At 40.4% G+C, this 18889-nt stretch overlaps 1 protein-coding gene across 1 annotated transcript; it reads right to left on the minus strand.

The window, feature by feature from the left end:
• Positions 1 to 11580: 11580 nt before the first annotated feature.
• LOC129677288 (protein SSX1-like) lies at positions 11581 to 17283 on the minus strand. The gene is made up of 6 exons (XM_055607934.1): positions 17155 to 17283; positions 16633 to 16747; positions 16210 to 16299; positions 15070 to 15119; positions 14609 to 14684; positions 11581 to 11693 (listed from the first exon to the last, which is right to left on the minus strand). Exons 1-6 carry the CDS (start codon positions 17257 to 17259, stop codon positions 11581 to 11583), a joined length of 549 nt encoding a protein of 182 aa, XP_055463909.1. The 5' UTR covers positions 17260 to 17283.
• Between the last annotated feature and the right edge of the window lie 1606 nt (positions 17284 to 18889).

The raw sequence follows: 18889 nt of genomic DNA on the forward strand, positions 1-18889 counted from the left end.
ATATGGCTTTGACAGGCCTGACCTTGCTACTTGACGGCAGAATGTGGACTTTGGGACTTTGGACTAGGAAAGCAGTTGAACACTTAAAGTGGAGTTTAATAGGCCACAGTAGTAGGAACATGGAAGACAGTGGTTCTGAGAGCAATGTAGATTATAATGGCAAGGCTCAAGAGGTTTACAGGCAGTTCTTGTGATATTTTCCTGCTTCCTGCCCATGTCAAAAAGCTTTTCCTGGGACTAAATTGAAAAGTTTGGTATTGGTTGCAGTGGCAGAGGAGATTTCAAAACAGCCTAGCATTGACTCTGCTGTGTGGTTATTAGTGGTCACTCTTATGCATATCTACAATAAGGAGCAAGCTGAGCAAGAAAAAAAATACAAAATGTACAGCTTGAGGAGAAAAGAAGCACTGGGATGGGATGTGTAATGGAGCTAAGCCCAGTGCTTAATCCTAAATATATAAAGGGTGTGGTGATCTCAGGGCAAGACTCCACCCAGCTAAGCTTCCAAGTTGTGAAAAGGAATTTAAAAGAAAAGTGTAAGCAGTGAAGGAAACCATTAAAAAAAGAAAAGAAAAAATGATGTAGATGTGATTGAAAGAGGGGGCCATGTTCCAGCCCCAGCAAGCAGAACTGAAAAGCTTTGGCCATGTGGTTCTAGCTTTAGAGTCAAGGATACAAGAAAGGAGTTACAGAATCTTCCTCTGTGACTGAGGAAAGCTGCTGAGGCCAAGCTTGTATCAGGGGTGCCCCTGCATGGAAACCCAGACAGGTCATTGCGTGAAGTTATTAAGGATTGTGTTAGAGACCCCAAGATGTTGGAGAAGCCAGAGCCATGGGATACCTGCCATGAATAGCTGCCAACCAAGTGTGGAACCAGCCCAAGAGAGAGAAGTGTGTTGCAGTCAACAAAGATGAAAGGAGTAGGAAATCTAAAGAGCGCTTTGACCTCAGACATAAAGATGCAGAGTTTGGAGTTTGCCCAGCTGGTTTCAGTCTTGCTTTGATCCAGTATTTCCTCACTCTGCTCCCTTTCCACTCCTTTGGAATGGGAATGCATATTCTGTACCATTGCATGTTGAAAGTATGTGATCTGATTTTTTATTTTGATTTTACTGAGGGATACAGTTAAGAGACTGCCTTGAGTCTCAGAAGAGACTTTGAACTTGTTTCGGTTTTAGGCAGTGTTGAGACTGTGGCAGACTATAGGGACTGTTGAAGTTGGACTAAATACATTTTGCATTATAGTGTAGCTATAAGCCTATGGGGGCCAGGGAGTGAAATGTGGTGTTTTGAATAAGAATGGCCCCCATAGGCTTATAGATTTCCATCTTAGTCACCAGGGACCAGCAGTATTTGAAAGGATTAGGAAGTATGGCCTTGTTGGAGTAGGAATGTCACTGGGGTGGGCTTTTGAGTTGTCAAAAGCCCAAGCCAGGCCCAGCTGCTCTATCTTCCTGCTACTTTTAGATCTGGAACTTTCAGCTTCTATATCTGCCAACATGCCACTGCTCCCCACCATAAGGATAATGACCTAAACCTCTGAAAGTGTAAGCGAGCTCCAATTAAATGCTTTCTATTACAAGAGTTAACCTTGGTCATGGTGTCTCTTCGCAGCAATAGAACACTGAGTAATGCAGTGGTTCTCAACCCTCCTCATGTTGTGGTGACACCCAACTATAAAATTATTTTCAGTTCTAATTTATAACTGTAATTTTGGTACTGTTATGAATCATATGGAGGATATCATATGTCCACACATCATGAAATATTGAATATCATGATACATGACCCCTATGAAAGGGCTGTTGGGTAGCTGTGACCCACAAGTTGAGAACCACCAGACTAAGACAATGCTGTTGTTGGATTATTTTATTCTTTTATGAGTATGAATTATTTCTCTTTACCCCTTCTGTTTGGTTTTGGTTTTAACTCTATTTTTTTTTCAGATATTAAAAGAACTACAAACCAGGAAGTGGTGACACTTGCCTTTAATCCTAGCACTCACGGAGTACGGGCAGGCAGATCTCTGTGAGTTCAAGGCCAGCCTGATCAACAAAGTGAGTCCAGGACAGCCAAGGCTACACTGAGACACCCTGTCTCAAAAAAAAAAAAAAAAAAAGAAAGAAAGAAAGAAAAGAAAAGAAAAAAGAATTACACTTCTTATTAGTCCCATTTACTTTAGACACCATTTTCCATCCTTTTACCCTAAGGTAGTATCTATCATTGTTAGTGTGATGCATTTCTTAGATGTATCAAAAATGATGGATCCTGTTTTATGATCCAGTTTGTTAGTCTGTGACTCTTGGGGAGATGAGACCACAAATATTAAGAGTTATTACTAAAGAATGTGCATTCTTGTCATTTTCTTGCTTTGTGGTGTTTCATTTGACTTCTGTTGATTAAGTTTTCTGGAACTGATGAACCCTTGTGCCTTCTTGGGCATGTGAAACCTTCTCTTCAGATCTGAGTATTCCCTTCATCATCTTCCATGGAGCTTAGTTAGTTGTAAGTGGTAAGATTCCCACAGGCAATCTTCAGGAATCTGGGAGAGGTATTCAGGACTTTCATAAATTCCTTACATCTGTTTTTATGGTGGAAAGTTTTACTTTCTCCTTTGACTATATTTTCTGAACATAGTAGTATGAACTGATGTCTGTAATCCTTCCTAACATGTATAACAACGGTCCAATCCCTTCTGGGTTTCATAGCCTATACTGAAAAACCTGCTCTTATGATGGATCTGCATTTGTATATGAATTGATATTTATTTACAACTTTCAGTATCCTTTCTTTGTTCTGTATATTTAGTGTTTTGACTGATATATGATGTGGGGAGTTTCTGTTATGGTCATGCCTATCAGGTGTTCTGCATCTGTCTTGGACAGTGATAAGCTCCTTTTTTATTTTTAGTTTATCTTTTTATGGTTTTATTGAAATTATTTCCTGTGACTTTGACCTCAGTCTCTTCTTCTCTACCTATTATTCATAGAGTTGTTCTTTTCATAGTGTTCCAGAATTCCTGCATGTTTCATTCTTGAGTTTGTTTATTTTGGATTTGACATTTTCTCTGAATTATAGTGTTCCAGAGTTCCTGCATGTTTCATTCTTGTGTTTATTTATTTTGGAGTTGACATTTTCTTTGAATGTTCCAATTCCTCTACCTCAGGACTCAATATTCTCTCTTCCACTTAGTCCAATTTATTAGTGAGGCTTTCCCCTCGATTTTTGTTTGAAGTACTGAAAATTTCATTTCACATTTTATTTCATTTGAGCCTTTTTAAAAACATTCTCTATTAAATTTTATTTCCATGCCAAGCTGTTTTCATTATATCTTTCAATTGTTTTTAGGCAGTCTTTATTCTGGAATTTACTCATAATCTTTTTTAGTTCCTCAATCATGATTATTACTACTGTCTTGAAATCATTGTATGCCATCTAAGTCCCTATTACTGGGTTACATTAATGTTGGAGTGCTAATTTTTATCAGAGACTATTTTGGTTATTTGTGTTTGTGTATTTATGATCAGATCTAAGTATCTGGAGTTAGGTCATTGGTATGCTTTCTTGGTAAGGAGATCTTGTTTCCACTACTGATGATTTCTTTCCAGGCAGGTGGTAGATCAGCTATACAGGATTTAGGATTCAGTCTCTGAGAAACTGAATGTTGATGTTCAAATGGGATATCAGAAGCAGTTTTGGCTCAGCCCAGCAATAACTAAGGTTGAATGCCTTCAAATTAAAAGATTCCCACAGCTAATCTTCAAGAATTTGGGAGAGGTATTCAGGACTTTCCTTAGGCAAAGGGTTCTAGCAGAGTTGGTAATAGTATCTAGGATCTTTATATGAAGAAGAGGGGCAGAAGGAGAGCTGAAAGGCAGACATGGGACATGTGATCCTATGGTAAGTAGTTAGAGTCGGTAGAGTTGTAAATTTGGGTCCAGTGCCTCTCTCTGAAAAGGCTGCAGGGGTGGGTGGTTTTGGCAATGTGAGTCTAATGTCTCTGACTAGAGAAGGAACAAACTGCTTGGAAGTATGGGTCCAGTGAGCGAGGATAGATCCAGCTGGCAGCATGACTGTAGGCTTTGACTTTGTATGGGGAGCAAAGGAGCTCATTGGGGACAAGGGCAGGAGTGGATGGAGTTAACAGCAGAAATTTGAGTTCTGTTCTTGAAGGAAAACAGGAGCACATGCACAGGACACATCTGTTGAGATCTTTAATGAACTGTCATATTTCCTATGCAGATTGCAGTTGATGATGTCACTTTTTGTTTTGTTTTGTTTTTAGAGACAGGGTTTCTCTGTGTAACCTTGGCTGTCCTGGACTCGCTTTGTAGACCAAGTTGACCTCAAACTCACAGAGATCCACCTGCCTTTGGCTCCCTGAGTGTTGGGATTACAGGCATGTGCCATTGTGCCTGGCTCATGTCACTTAAAAAAATTTACTTACTTTTATTTTATCTATGAGTGATTTGCCATGTGTGTTCAGTACCTGTGGAAGCTGGAAAAGAGAATCACAATGCTAGATAGAAGTAGAGTTAAACAGTGAGTGAGTGCCATGTGGGTTCTAGAAAACAAATATGGGTTCTTTGTAAGAGCAGTATGTACTGTTAACCACGAAATCATTTCTTCATCCACTGATCATGTCACTTTTGACTTGTGTTATTTTTGTAGTTCTACGGATCTGTCCCAGGACCTGGCACATGCTAGAAAGTGAGTCACAAACATAGGATCCTGACACACTGGAAGGAGATAGGTTGCTGCTATCTTAATATATTTTTGTGACATTTAATACATGCATATAATGTGTTTTAATCATGACTATGTCCCATTCTTATGTTGTGCCCACTTGCATTCCTCCTGATCTTAATATTTTTCTCAACTAGTCTTACTCTTATTTTCGTGTGGTTTAGGGTTTCTTGTTGTTGTTTTATTTTGTTTTGTTTTTGTCAACCCATAATTTCAATTAAGGTTACCAAGAAGAGCATGCGTGGAGGAAATATTTAACAGATCTCACCAGTCCATGCATTTTTGTCATCATCACCTCCAGGTACCCTGTTTCTTTTCTTTACCAGTAGAAACTACCCAATCCCCAGGTAGTTTTTCTTCTATCTTCAGGACTTTTTTTGTCAATACATGTTTTTCATTGTTTGTTTGTTTGTTTGTTTTTTCCTATAGGACATGTGCTAAGGGGTTAAATCCAGAATCATAGGTACCATAGAAGTGGCTACACCACGGAAGTAAATGCATCTCACTCTCTGAAAGCACTAACTACCTAAAGATCCTTAGGGAGCTGTGGGATTTCACAAGCCCCTGGCAACTGTTAACTTTTCACAAATTCTCAGGAATGGGTATGTGGCTTGTGAGCATTCTATCCTCTCCATGACAGATGATAAGGGCCCAATATTCTGCAGATAATAACAGCTGCTGAGATTTCAGGCTTGCAGAAGCTATGTAATGTCCAAAAGAGACTTCAGTTCATACCACTCCACCCTTTCCTCTACCTCTTATAGTCTTTCTTTACTTTCTTCCATGGAGTTCCCTGACCCATGGAGGGGGTGATACGCATGTCTCATTTAAGGCTTGAATTCAGCAATCACATACTCTCAACACTTTGGCCACTTAAGAATCTCTGCAGTAACCATGAAATTTTCAGGCAAATGGTGGGAACTTGAAAAGATCATCCTGAGTGAGGTATCCCAGAATCAGAAAGACACACAGGGTATATACTCACTCATAAGTGGGTATTAGACATATAATATAGGATAAACATACTAAAATCTGTATATCTAAAGAAAATAATCAAGAAAGAACACTCTGGCTAAGACGCTTAATCCTCATTCAGAAAGGGAAAGAGAATGGACATCAGAAGAGGGAGAAAATAGGGAAAAGGACATATTGCCTACCACAAAGGGCCTACCACAAAGACTCTACCCTGCAGGGTATCAACTCAGATACTGAGACTTATGGCTAAACTTTGGGCAGAGCACATGGAATCTTATGAAAGAAGTGGGTAAGACCTGGAGAGAACAGGAGCTCCACAAGAACAGAAACAAAAAATCTGGGCACAGGGGTCTTTTCTGAGACTCATACTCCAACCAAGGGCCATTCATGGAGATAACCTAGAACCCCTGCTCAGCTGTAGCCTATGGCAGCTCAGTGTCCAAGTGGGTTCCCTAGTAAAGGGAACAGGGATTGTCTCTAACATGAACTCAGTGTCTGGCTCTTTGATCACCTCCTCCTGAGGGGGAAGCAGCCTTAACCAGTCCACAGAGGAAGACAATGCAGCCACTCCTGATGAGACCTGATAGACCAGAGTCAGAGGGAAGGGGAGGAGGACCTCCCCTATCAGTGGACTTGGGGAGGGGCATGGGTGGAGAAGAGGAAGTGAGGATGAGATTGGGAGGGGAGGAGGGAGGGAGCTACAGAAGGGAAGCAAAGCGAATAAACTGTAATTAATAAAAATATAAATTAAAAAAAGAAGAAAAAAGGATCTCTGCAGTAACTGTTACCAGACACTTCTTTGACTGAATCCAACAGCAGCACTGATTTATTGGCATAAAAATGAATACTTGAAAGAACCATATACCCATTTTTGTCATTTTAATGTGCTAAAATATACAAAAGTGAACACAGAGACCATTCCACAGAAGCTTGATTGTTATCATCATCAATTAAGAGCTTTGATCCTAGTAATAATATTTACTGCTACCACCATCTCCTCTTGACATTTGGACCTTCTTGCCACAACTGGAATGAAGTATATTCACTGATAACTAGTGGACAGTGTTCAAGGATGCTGCTAAACCTGCTAAAATGTGCAAATAGCTCCTCACTAAAAGAATTATCTGGGCCACACCAGCCGTAATCCAGAGCTTCGGAAATCCTGCTTTGGAAGTAGGTACATCTACATACATTTACTTGTACATATGTACACTTACATTTATGCAAGCTGAACTCTGTGGGTTGATGTAGCAGAGCAGGGAACATTTAAATTTCATCTTTTAACAAATTCTTCAGTAGCTCAATCTTTTCCTTTGTTTCTTGAAACATTTCCACTGTATTCATTATGTTCAGTCTCAATAAACAATAAACTTGGCATTGTTAGACTACAGGTTTCTTCTTAAAGCTAGTATGCTCAACAAGCTAGGTAAAATTGGTGACTTGCAACCAAATTCTCCACTCTTAAGAGGACTTTCTGGGGGAAAAGGCTGGTACAGACACTCTAAGAATGAGAGTGGAGGTGAGAGGAATGAAGAGCCCAGTTTACTGGGATCTGCAATTCAAACAACTCAGCATGCAGTTACTGTGCTTTTAATTTCCTTGTATTGACGGCTTCTTCAGTACTTGGAGCCACAAGTTGTAGATGATGGCTTAGCGTTGGGGCCTGAAACTCTGGGTAAATTTGGTCCTTACAAGAACAGCCCATGCCAACTGGTCAAGCAAATGTAGTTGTAGATGATGGCTCAGCATTGGGTCCTGAAACGCTGGGTGAATTTGGTCCTTTTACCAAAACAGCCTATGCCAGCCAGTCAAGCAAGCATAATACCCTTTAAGTCTGGCATCCACATGCAGATTCAATGTCCTTTCCAGATGGATGTACACCTACTGATTATCTTCCAGGAAGCAAAACCCAGGTACAAGCACAGATTGAATTCTGAATAACTTGGATAGAGAACTTCCACATGTCTCAGTCGTCACTTGGATTTTGTAAGTTGTATTCATTGTGTATTTGGTATTTTCACAAACAGTTGCTATTTTGGGTGGCCAAATATATTCAAGACAAACCATATACATTTTAATTCCTATAGGCATATATGAAGTACACTTAAATATCCATAAGTCAGTTGGGCCATGGATATTATTCTTCCATTCTGCACGACTGCAGTACAAAATGGTCTGGGCCATATTTTCAGAAACCTAGAACACAAAGTTCATCCCACAGACCTCTGAGCATGCTACTGCAGCTGGAAGGCATCAGTCTGCCATTATTGTCATTTGCCTTGGGAGTTTGTACTTGACATGTGCCATTGTTCTGATGGCTGTACAGTGGGAGTTAGTGAGACAGATAGCAGGGTAAGGGTTCTTCTAGACAGTAACAAGAATGGCCAGGTTCCAACTTCCATTTTCATGAATTCCAATTTCTCCCAAATATAATATTTTTTCTCCAACAGAGGACCACTAATTTTGCTTCAAAAGTAGACTATTTTCTCTTTGCATTTTATCCTCAGTACTCTATTCCCTTGATATATTAAGGTAGCATACAAAGTAATGGATTTCACCATGACATATTTCCATATTCTTGATTTTTAATCAGTCAAAGTCCAAATCACATTGTCACCTTCTTTCTCCCTGATTGTTCCTGTTAGTACTTTCCTGGGAGCAGTATAGAGAGTTATTCATTTGTACCTCTTTAAGGATTTGACTTCCCATTTTATGGTACCCTTTCTAGTTTCATGCCCCACATACATAAAATTACACAAAACACAAATTTAAATGTGGTTACTTATTTGAGGTTAAACTTGAACCATCTGCCTTTCTGCATCTGGTTGTTTTGTTGAACACATTCATTTATCAGCACCTCTGACTCCTCTCTGCATCCTCACATAGTGCCTGGGCAGAGCTATCTTGTCTCTTCCCTTTCCACAGTTCAGTCCATCAAAGCCATAGCCATAGGAGCCCACATTACCTCATCACCCCTAGGAGAGTTACACTGAGCATTATGGATCCTACATCTGAATGGTATGGGGAATGGGTGTATGATACAACTCACCTCATAGTGTCTGCCATGTAACTATAATGAAGTCTAGACTTGAATGCAGCTTTTGTAATACCAACACAGGTTATGTGTCCCTTACCAACATTGCTGTAGAGCCTGAGGTCTCATTTGTACTTCCTCTGTCCTTCATCTATGACCCTTAATTCTGCTATTCCATAAACTCTTCTGCCTTTGCTGCCATTCAGTTCTGACCTTGTACTTGCTATCTGTTAATGCTTCGGCCTCTAGTCTCACACTTATTGGACCATCTTTCTTAGATTTATGTTAAGTAACTACACTTCATCATCTATTCATGTTCATACTAAATCCTCAATCTCTCTCAGTAGGTCTTATTTTTGTAGAGTGACATCTTGATCCCTGGGCCTGTTGGGTATGTTAATCAATCTTTACTGTTGAACAATATCCCAGGCTAATAAGTATTCCTTATTGTTAGTTTTGGTGAGTCCTGCTCATAACACTTTCCCTGTGATGACTCTACTGTCTTCCTTAACTTCTCCCTGTTTGAGATCCCTGCATTTTGTTCTAGGGACCTATGTCAATGTCAGAATCACTTATAAATATATTCAGTCATGTAGGGTAGTCTACACTTGTAAGTCCAGTACTCCAGAGGCTGGGGCACAAATATCACAATTCCTGGGCTAGAAAGTGAGTTCCATCATAGCCTGGGATACATAATTGAAACTGGTTCAGTGGACAAAAATAAACAAAAAGAAGAAGATAATCATTGGCCCAGAAGAAGCTGTGATCCTGACTACTTGGATGTTAACAAGAGGGCAATCAAAAATTTGGTGCCATCCTGGTTAACTTAGTGAAACCTCATCTGAAAATGACATAAACAACCTGAGTGTGTATGTTGATTTTGGTAGTCTGTCTGATTATTTCAGAAAATCTAGGCATGCTAATAAAAGTTCCATTTTGGCTCCATGTATGAGATTTCTTAAAGTGATTATGTCATGAGATCTCTAGTCTAATCACCAAGTGAATCCATTGAAGATATCACTTGGCATTAGTGGTCATATGGGAGGCAAGGAATTTTTGAGGAATTAGCTCATAAGAACCATGAACTTGGGGCTGTTTCTTGCCTTGGGCTTCTTCCTGTATTCCTTGTTTGGCTAATGCAACATGAAAGGAAGAACAGCATGTATGGGAAAAGTATCCATCAACTAAACCCACTGAAACTGTAAGCCCAAAGTAATCTTTCTCCCTTTTTTTCTTTCAGGTATTTTGTCAGCAATGAAGCAGTAACTACTAGTCCAGTGCAGCTCAGTGGCAGAGACCTGGCCTTATATGCAGGAGGATCTGAGTTCAATCCCTAGAATCAGACATTACAACTTCCAAAAAGGTAAGATTAGAGGGTAAAAAAAAAATAAGTTTTGATCTTAATAGAAGCAAGCATGTGTTGTCAAGCAAAGCCAGATTCTCCTATGTCACAGAATTTGGTTGTGTCACTTGTGTACAAACACGGGACAAAGCATGTGCTGACCAGAAAATGAAATAAGATGATTGTGACTAAACACATTTCTAGTGGAGCATGCTAGGTGACAGGTGATCATAGTGATGACTTTTATATATGTGTGCAAGTGCAGAGAAATGTGTTAAACAAGACTCTACTCAGTAATCCTAAGCAAGGAGAGAGTAGTGTGCTTTAGTGCAGAGGATGACTGACACATGATTCCTAAGAAAATGGCAGGGCATGCATTAGGTATATGCCTCACTGAATGAAATATTGATAGATTTCTTTTGTTATCTTTTCATCTATTTTTTAGTTATTTTGTGTGTGTATGTGCATCAATGTGCACATGCACATGTATGCATGCATGCTCATGCAAATTCAATTGTGAGTATCACAGGACACTGTCAGGAAGTCAGTTCTTTCTGTCAATCTATGGATCTTTAGGATTGAACTCAAGTCATCAGACTTGGCAGCAGGATCCTTTATCACTGAGCCATCTGGCCTACTTGAAACATTGATATTCTGCCAGAGTGGTTGTCAAACAGTAAGAATAATAGTAATAGCAGTAGCATTATACAAAGTGCTTACCCTGCAGAGTATCCCCACTGCTGACCAGATGCTAGCTATAATATAGCAATAACTGTGATTAAAGATTGCCTGACACAGAAGGACTAATTCTAATGGGACTCAGCACAGTGACAATAACACATAGGGAATGCTTAGCAAAAAGTAAAAAGATTGCTAACAGAGTGTTTGACACATCCTTAAGATTTGCTGCACTTGATACATAATATGAAAACTTATGCTTATCTCTTAGAAGCATACTGAATTTTTATAAATAAATATATATGTATATATATACATATAACTGGTACTTTGTATTTCAAAGTTGTGGCTATGATCCTGAATTCCCACCACATTCTTCTCATCATGGGCTTATTTCGACTCTCTGTGGTTGAGACAAGAAAGAGAAGGAAAATAAGTGCTAGTGAGTTCCCACTACCTGCTCACTGGTCTGTTTTTCCTCCTGTCCCTCAATGCCTACATGCTCTCCTGCCCAACCTCAGAGCCTCTGCTCTACAAGCAATCCCTCTGCTTAGAGCACAAGTGACTGCCTCACCTTGTCTTTGAATTCCTTAGCCAGAGGAAGGTGGGCTTGTACTTTGAGTGTTGACCTGGGATTTGGGAGCCTACAACATTCTGAGGAGGGATGGTCTCCAAATTACCCAACATCAGAGGAAAGGAAACATGAGTGACATTACCCCAAAGGACTAGAAGTGGATGACTGGGTAGGAGCCAATACCATAAGAGAAAAGTGTGCATTCTGGGGTTTGGGAGATGTTTCAAAGGACTACTTACAGATAAAGTAATCACTATCATCTTCTTCAGGGTCACTGATCTCTTCATATATCACTCTAGTCTTCCTTTCTCGCAACCGATTGCTCCAAGCATTTACCTGATTGCCTGAAATGGGGAGGGGTTAGTGCATTAGAGCTAAATAAATTAGGGCTTTTTTGTCAGAAAAGAGCAGAGCTTGTCCCTCCCATGAGCCCATGGGCTGCCTCCATAGTCTGATTTTTACATTTGCTGGCTCACAAAGACTGAGATGTCAGCCATACAGCAGTGCAGACCAAAGGCCAGTTCAGGTTATCCAGTATACTGTCTGGTCCCCCTCCCCAATCACCTGATACAGATTTCCTATTTTAGCCTTCATTAGAAAGAGTATCCAGTGAGCATTCACCTACATTATATGAATTTAAGAAGTCAAAATATGATTATAGAGAGCCATTCTAAAATCTGAACTGGTTGGTGCTGTCCAGTTCCTCACCCAGAAAGGCCTGGGATTTTTTAAGACCCTTGCCATAAACCCAGAACATGCCAGGGAAACCAGACTATTGTTCCCCCATGGTTTCTTTCCATCCAACACCACCCTATCGCCACCCTAATATATGTTAGCATGTATTAATTATATGTGTTGTTACATGTCATCATGACATTTCATTATAATGTGTTTTGATCATGTATATACCTCGTCACCCTCTCTTGACTCACACTAATGCCCTGCCTCCTCACTTCTAGATTCCCTTCTATTTCATTTCTATTTTGTTTGGTATTGGTGGGACCCAATGAGTTTAATTGGGCTTACTAAAATGTGAATTGGACTTAGTTGGTCTTTTCCCCTGGCAACCATTAACGGCCTTCATATCCTCTGAGAGGGGCAGAACCTGGTAAGTGTCTCATTTCGTGGCAGAGTACTGAAAGGCTCAGTCTTTTGCAGGTGTTATTTAAGGATTTTCATAACATGCTAATCACACTTGACAAAGTATTTCACTATTTGTAACTAAATAAAAAAGAGCATGGATATTTAAATGGGAAAACAGTGTGCCCTAAATAAGCCATGTTTCTGGAACTACAGTGTTTGCCTTTATGTTCTTGGTAGACTGTCATTTGTGCAAGTAAATGAGATGTAATTAGGAGTGTGGAATAAAGATGATTTGGGCAAGAAAAGAAGCCTGGAGGGATCCACAGGTTCTGTGGAAGGCAGGTATCTAGAAAACATAAGGCTTCACACATGAGCTTGTGGTGCATGGCATGGACACTTAAGAGTGAATAGAATGAAGGAGACCGTACTGTACCATGATGGTGTACAGATGAATGCAAGGGATGGGAGAGAAAGAAAGGAGACATAGTGATCTGGCTATCAGAGAATGTGGTGCCGGAGGTGGTATCACACAAAATGGTGGTGACAGGACTTCACATGGATTGGGCACCTGCACCATTTCTACTGATATCACGATGTGTCACTGGTCACTAGTCCTTAGCTACCTCTCATTCAACTTCCTGATTCATGCATGAGGGAGTCTATGTACCAGTAAAAGAGTGTTGTTTCTGTGCTTAGAAACAATTTATTGCCTTTTATTTTATATTTATATTTTTACGTATGTGTATATCTCTGTGTCTATGTAGCACATGTGTGGGTGTGCCTGGGGAGGCAAAGTACTTTATCCGGTAATAGTGAACAACTGAATATTGCTCTTATAATCCCTTCTTTCCATTCAGTCCTTAACTGTGTCCTCACCGGCCACTGACCCTTAGCTCCCATAACTCTATACTAGACCAAACCTACAACTATGGAAACTCCTATTCGGTAAGGAGTTAGGTGGTTTTTAGCATTCCTCTGGGTTGGAGATGTGGTGCACATAGTTCCCAGGGATAGATATGTCCTGAAGTTGATCACAGTGAGAGGAGTCCACTGTGAAAACCGTGTCATTTCCAGCCAGGGAAGTGCATGTTCCGTTCATAGAGCAGAGGCCAGCTGGAAATTTCCTGCTTGGAAAGTGAGTGTCAGGATGAGAGAATGAACAGATGCCTCACACGGAGGCATCACCTGAATTTCAGAAATGAAAGAAGACATGAGTGCATTTCAGTGGTTTGGGCTACAGAATAGAGAGCTAGTGAAGCTGCTCTTCAGGCCAATAACTTAGTACAGTTGTGCTGATCCTCATTATCATTACTCTAATTATTAAAATGCTCTAATTCAAGAAACACAGGTCTGGTGTTGTAAATCTGACCAAGAACATGTGGTTGCACAGGCCCGTGGGAAAACCCATTACTGTGATTTTGCTAAATGAGTGTACTACAAACTACATTCATATCTAAATTCATATCTCTCTCCACATAGATAAATGAGCTCTCAGACATTATTAGAATTTTGCTGTACAGTGAGTAGAGGCTAATGCAGAAACTCCCAGCTGGTTAAACTGCAGAAAATAAGTGTCTATAAATTGCTCAGCTAAACACAGACATTTATGTCACACACCTTCCTCCCAAGCTCAGGTACCATTGTAGAAGCGAGGATAGAAGTATTGTAAGAGGAAGAAGACACGGAGGACCAGATCAATCTAGTGTTTTATGGACATGATGAGACTGTTACACTAATGAACTCACAGTAGTGTCTTTGCCTACACAAGACCTGTCAGCACTCTAGCATGGCATGAGTCGGAACCCATGTGCCCCACCCTTTCTAAGTAGCTAATCATAGTATATGGATTTTGTGGGAGGGAAACTCAGTTTTCTTAAAAAAAAGAGAGAGTATAGTTCCTGGTAGGTCACCCATACTCTAGTGTATGGTGCTACATCCCACAGTATATAGATAGCACAAATTGGGCTTTTCTTTTAATTTAAAAGAAGGCATAAATTTGGGGAATGTGGGGAAGAAACATATAGGAAAGATGTTTTATGTTCATTAGGTGAAAAAGTAGGGTATGTGTGAATATGATCAAAATACATTATACAAAATCCTCAAAGAATTAAATAAAATACCATATTAAAAATAATAAAGAAACTATGTTAAGGAATAGGAATACATTGCATCCAACCTGGCAATTTGGAAGCAAAGGAAACAGAAGCATCTCTGGAGACAAGTCCTCCATTTACTTTTCGAAGATTTATTATCTATAAAAGAGAATCTAGGTTAAGGCCTTTTAGCAAACAGTATTCTACAGGGGGTATTTCTGCCACTTGATTTAAGATATTCTAATTTGCTCGATAATGTTTAACACGGGACCTTGCAAATAAAAACATCACACACCAAAAATAACCAGACCCAAAGTCTCTACAACTCAATGACCTGCCATACAATTAGAATTGGCACTTGAAACATATGAAGCTTCACTTTCATTTTTTTTTTACATTTTTTACATTTTTTTTACATTTTTCACTTTCAATATCATATATTTTATCCACTTCCCTACCATCAAAAAGAAAACTCTCTTCATCAATGTGAGCATGAACTGAGTGACAAACATGGTGCACTCCTGCAAAAAGAGGTGTCACTCACCTTCCCGCTTTTTCTGTGTGTCATGCCAAAAGTCCCTTCAGAATATTCATCTACAGAGAGGGACAAGTCAAAAGTTTTGGTTTGTTATTGTAAATATCCCGAAAGTCCTACATAGGAGATGCTAGAGTGGAGGGTTACAGCCTGCTCACGGAGAAGGAGCAGCTGGTGGGGCAAGGCTGTCTTTCACTTTACGAATGATGCAGGCATTATCTGTAATGTTAGCTTCGAAGTCTCCTTATGATTGTTTAAGAAGTGTTATCACTGCCTCATCCTATCCCAGCACATTCTTTGTACCTCATAATATTAAATTGATTTCAGAAAAATTGAGCTGTATAAACTTTCAGATGTGGAATAATCAAAAAACATCACACATGAAATCATTTGAATATTAAGGTGTTAACTGTGTGAGGAAGGATAAGTGATTTGACTCAGTGTTTTGCAAGGGGGGCTACCAAGTGTAGTTATTCTTTCTCTCTCAAAAACTGTGCATAGATTTCAGGCCTGGAGTTTAGATCAAGTAAAGTGCTTGTGGGAGCTTGTGCCATCTGACCTGCTTTCCTGGAAAGTCATAGGTCTATAGGACACAGGACTCTCTTTGGAGTTTTGTGTTAGAACAAATGAACATAATCAATATCCTCTGTCCTGATTACACATGCTACTCAAAGCACAGGATCTAGACTCTTTTACCCTGACAAGCAGATGAGCTACCTCTTGCTACCCCCTCTCATTTTCTCTTCTCCACCCTCTCCCTCTCCCCCTCCTCCTCTCCCTCCTTCTTTTTCTCCATCTCTCCTCTCCCTTCCTCCGTCCCTCCTCCCCTCTCTCTGTGTATGTGTGTGTGTTGAGTGGCATCTGTGACAGTGTGCTGAATGTGTGTGTATAAGGTGGAGAGTGTCTACCTGTGTTTAAGGTGTGATACAGGACCGTGTGCATTCCAACTGAAGGTGTTACATGTTTGCATTGACTTACTACGCTATTTTTAATGTTTTAGAATTTTATTTGACAGGGTCTTCTACATAATCCACTGAATGAACTCTTTTCCACACAACCCTGATCTGAAGAGGAAAAAAGCTGCCTCTGACCTTACTGGGCATGTTGACTGAAAAAAGCAATCCTTCACAGCCCTCCCTGACCACTCACCTTCACTGTCATGAACTTCAATACATTCGACCAGAGAATTGTTGGCCTGTTTCTTATGTCGCATGAAAACTGGTTGGTTGACTGTGATCCCTAAAAGGAAACAAAGTGCTTTTTCTTAAATAGATGGCACAAGAGAGGAAATGCTAGGATCTGGGACACAGCATAGACCTTAATGCTCACAAGTGCAAAACCCTGTAGGAAAGAAAAGTGCAGGCTGTAGGTCTGAGCCCTATTGCCTGTTGTCTATGCTCTCAGCCTTGCACAGGATGGAAAAGAGCAGCATGCTCAGCAAGCACCTTGACATTTCTATGGGAAGAAAAGTACCATGTGGGAGAGGGATCTGTTACATGTTGAGAAGAAGATGTGACATAAAAAGCAACTAGGAGACACCCAGACTTGTCTGAACCCAGAACTTCCTGTTACCTAGGCCGGTCATTCGGACGTAGTTTCTTTTCATATACACATAGGCACTTTTCTGCCATTTGGTCAGGTTTGCCCACTCTTCCTCAGAAAAGTATGTAGAAATATCCCGGAAGGCCTAGAAAAGAAGGAAATGTAAATTCTGGCAACTACTCTGCTAGACATGTGTGTCATTCATCCCTGAATTCCCTCTGTGTTGGAGGACCTCAATGGTCCACCTAGAAAATCAAGATAATTGATCCTGGGAAATGAGAGTCAATGCTGCTTATTTGTTCCCCACTTACGAAGGGTTGAGTGGCAGCACATGCATTAAGGACTAGATCACCAATCTGCAGTCTTCAGGCATGTTTTGGAAACTCACACTGAGTATTTGTGTATGGAGGGAAACCCTGAGACTTACAGAGGTCAGGTGAAGACCATGGTCTTTTTCTTAAGTGTCTCTGGTTTCCACCTTCTGAGAAATCTTTCTACAATGGGCCTTGGTCACTCAGCCGCTTCTGCCCACCCCCTACCTGGTCACCTCACCTTGCATATCTTCTTTGATTTATGAGTCACTTCCACAGGGGTCTTTGCACAGGAACTATCTGTTTTCTTGGTTTGGGTATGAGTATGATTTTGAAAAGACATCATCTTGTTTTCTTCAGGCACAAAACAAAATGTCCTGTGAAGGAAGGAGTTGTGGTTGAACAGTAACATTCAGTACCTGAGATTTTCTTGTGCTCCTTCTCATCCTGAGATCATCCGTCCCTGATTAGGTCTATGGGAGAATTAGTGGTTAGGATTCAGTTGGATTCTGTGAGACTGTATGAAGTTATCTTGAGTCTCTGAGAGCAAATCAAGCCTCTGTCGTGATTAGTTGCTCTGGAGGGTTCGTTGAGATTAAGAGAAAAAGATATTGAATTGGGCAAGTATAGACACATGTTCTCACCCATGTGAGGAAAGTGGAAAATTATTTCATAGAAGATAAGAATGAAGATGGGCACAGTGGCGCACCAGCACTCAGGGAACAGGGCCTGTCTGACTCTTGTTGCCTGCCTTTGGGACCCTTTGCTCCTACCTGGGCTGCCTTGTGTAGCCTCAATAGGAGAAGATGCACCTTGAGTTACTGCAACTTTATATGCAGAGAAAGGGAGAAAGAAAGCAGGAGTAAGTGGGAGGAAGGACTGGGAGGAGAAGAGGAAGGGGAAACTGCAGTAAGGGTGTAAAGTAAGTTAATTGACTAATTAAAAATTAATGGACACAATGAAGTTTCAAATAAAAGACATTTCTGAGCACCTGCTGAAATTTAAATCAGTGTGTATACATCATTACCTATTCTTGTTTTTTTGTGTTTTGTTTGTTGTTTTCCCTTTGAGAAATGGTATGGCTGTGATGTTAAGCTGACAGAGAAACCCTGGGCTCAAATACTTCTCCTGTATCTGCCTAGTAAGTAATTTAGATTGCTGTTTTGTAGTATAGTGTCTTGAATAATGTATAGATATTTTGTGATGTATTCTGATGTAAAGTTGGTCCAAGGATTGTCACAGGTTTAATAGTCTCCCCAACTGATGGCTTTCAGGGATCAAGGAAATGGATATATGGCTCTGCTGTCCTGAAAAGAGGTGGATCTATTCAGTAGAGTGTGTATGACTGGGCTAATTTATAAATTCCTGCAGAGATAAAAGACCTAGACTCTCCAAATCTACAGGACCAGCTATCATGCAAAGTGAAATAATTTAGTACATCTCAAGATACACTAATCAGAGGTCCTGCAACTGAAGTCATCAAAAAAATTTTAGTGAGTGGACATTGAGGTATCTCTGGGACCATGAAAACTGCAGCTTTATCCAAGAGGAGGTTGGAAAGTAATCCTTCTGACAGACACTATTTGGTGTCAGTGAGCGTGGAAGAAATCTCGAGGCATATAGGTAATTTCAAAGTTTGTGAAGGTAAGAGGCATATTGCTTCCCTCAGAAATAGTAGCACAAACTCAAGGGACAACACATACTGGAGAGGTTGTGGAGAAAGGGGAACCCTTCTCCACTGCTGGTGGGAATGTAAACTGGTACAACCACTCTGGAAATCAATCTGGCGCTTTCTCAGACAACTAGGAATAGCGCTTCCTCAAGATCCAGCCATACCACTCCTAGGCATATACCCAAAAGAGGCTCAAGTACACAAAAAGGACAGTTGCTCAACCATGTTTGGAGCAGCTTTATTTGTAATAGCCAGAAGCTGGAAACAACCCAGATGCCCCTCAACTGAAGAATGGATGCAGAAA

This window comes from Psammomys obesus, unplaced genomic scaffold (genome assembly GCF_907164565.1).
Source record: "Psammomys obesus unplaced genomic scaffold, mPsaObe1.curated_primary_1811, whole genome shotgun sequence".
Taxonomy (NCBI): Eukaryota; Metazoa; Chordata; class Mammalia; order Rodentia; family Muridae; genus Psammomys; species Psammomys obesus.

Bases quoted from the DNA above. Each gene is read 5' to 3' on its own strand.
- LOC129677288 (XM_055607934.1), bottom strand. From the start codon at position 17,259: ATGATGTCTTTTCAAAATCATACTCATACCCAAACCAAGAAAACAGAT. The intron at 16,300-16,632 runs GTAACAGGAAGT...GTTTCCTTTTAG, and splicing joins CGTCCGAATGACCGGCCTAG to GGATCACAGTCAACCAACCA. The intron at 11,694-14,608 runs GTTGGATGCAAT...TCCCCATTTCAG, and splicing joins CTTTGCTTCCAAATTGCCAG to GCAATCAGGTAAATGCTTGG.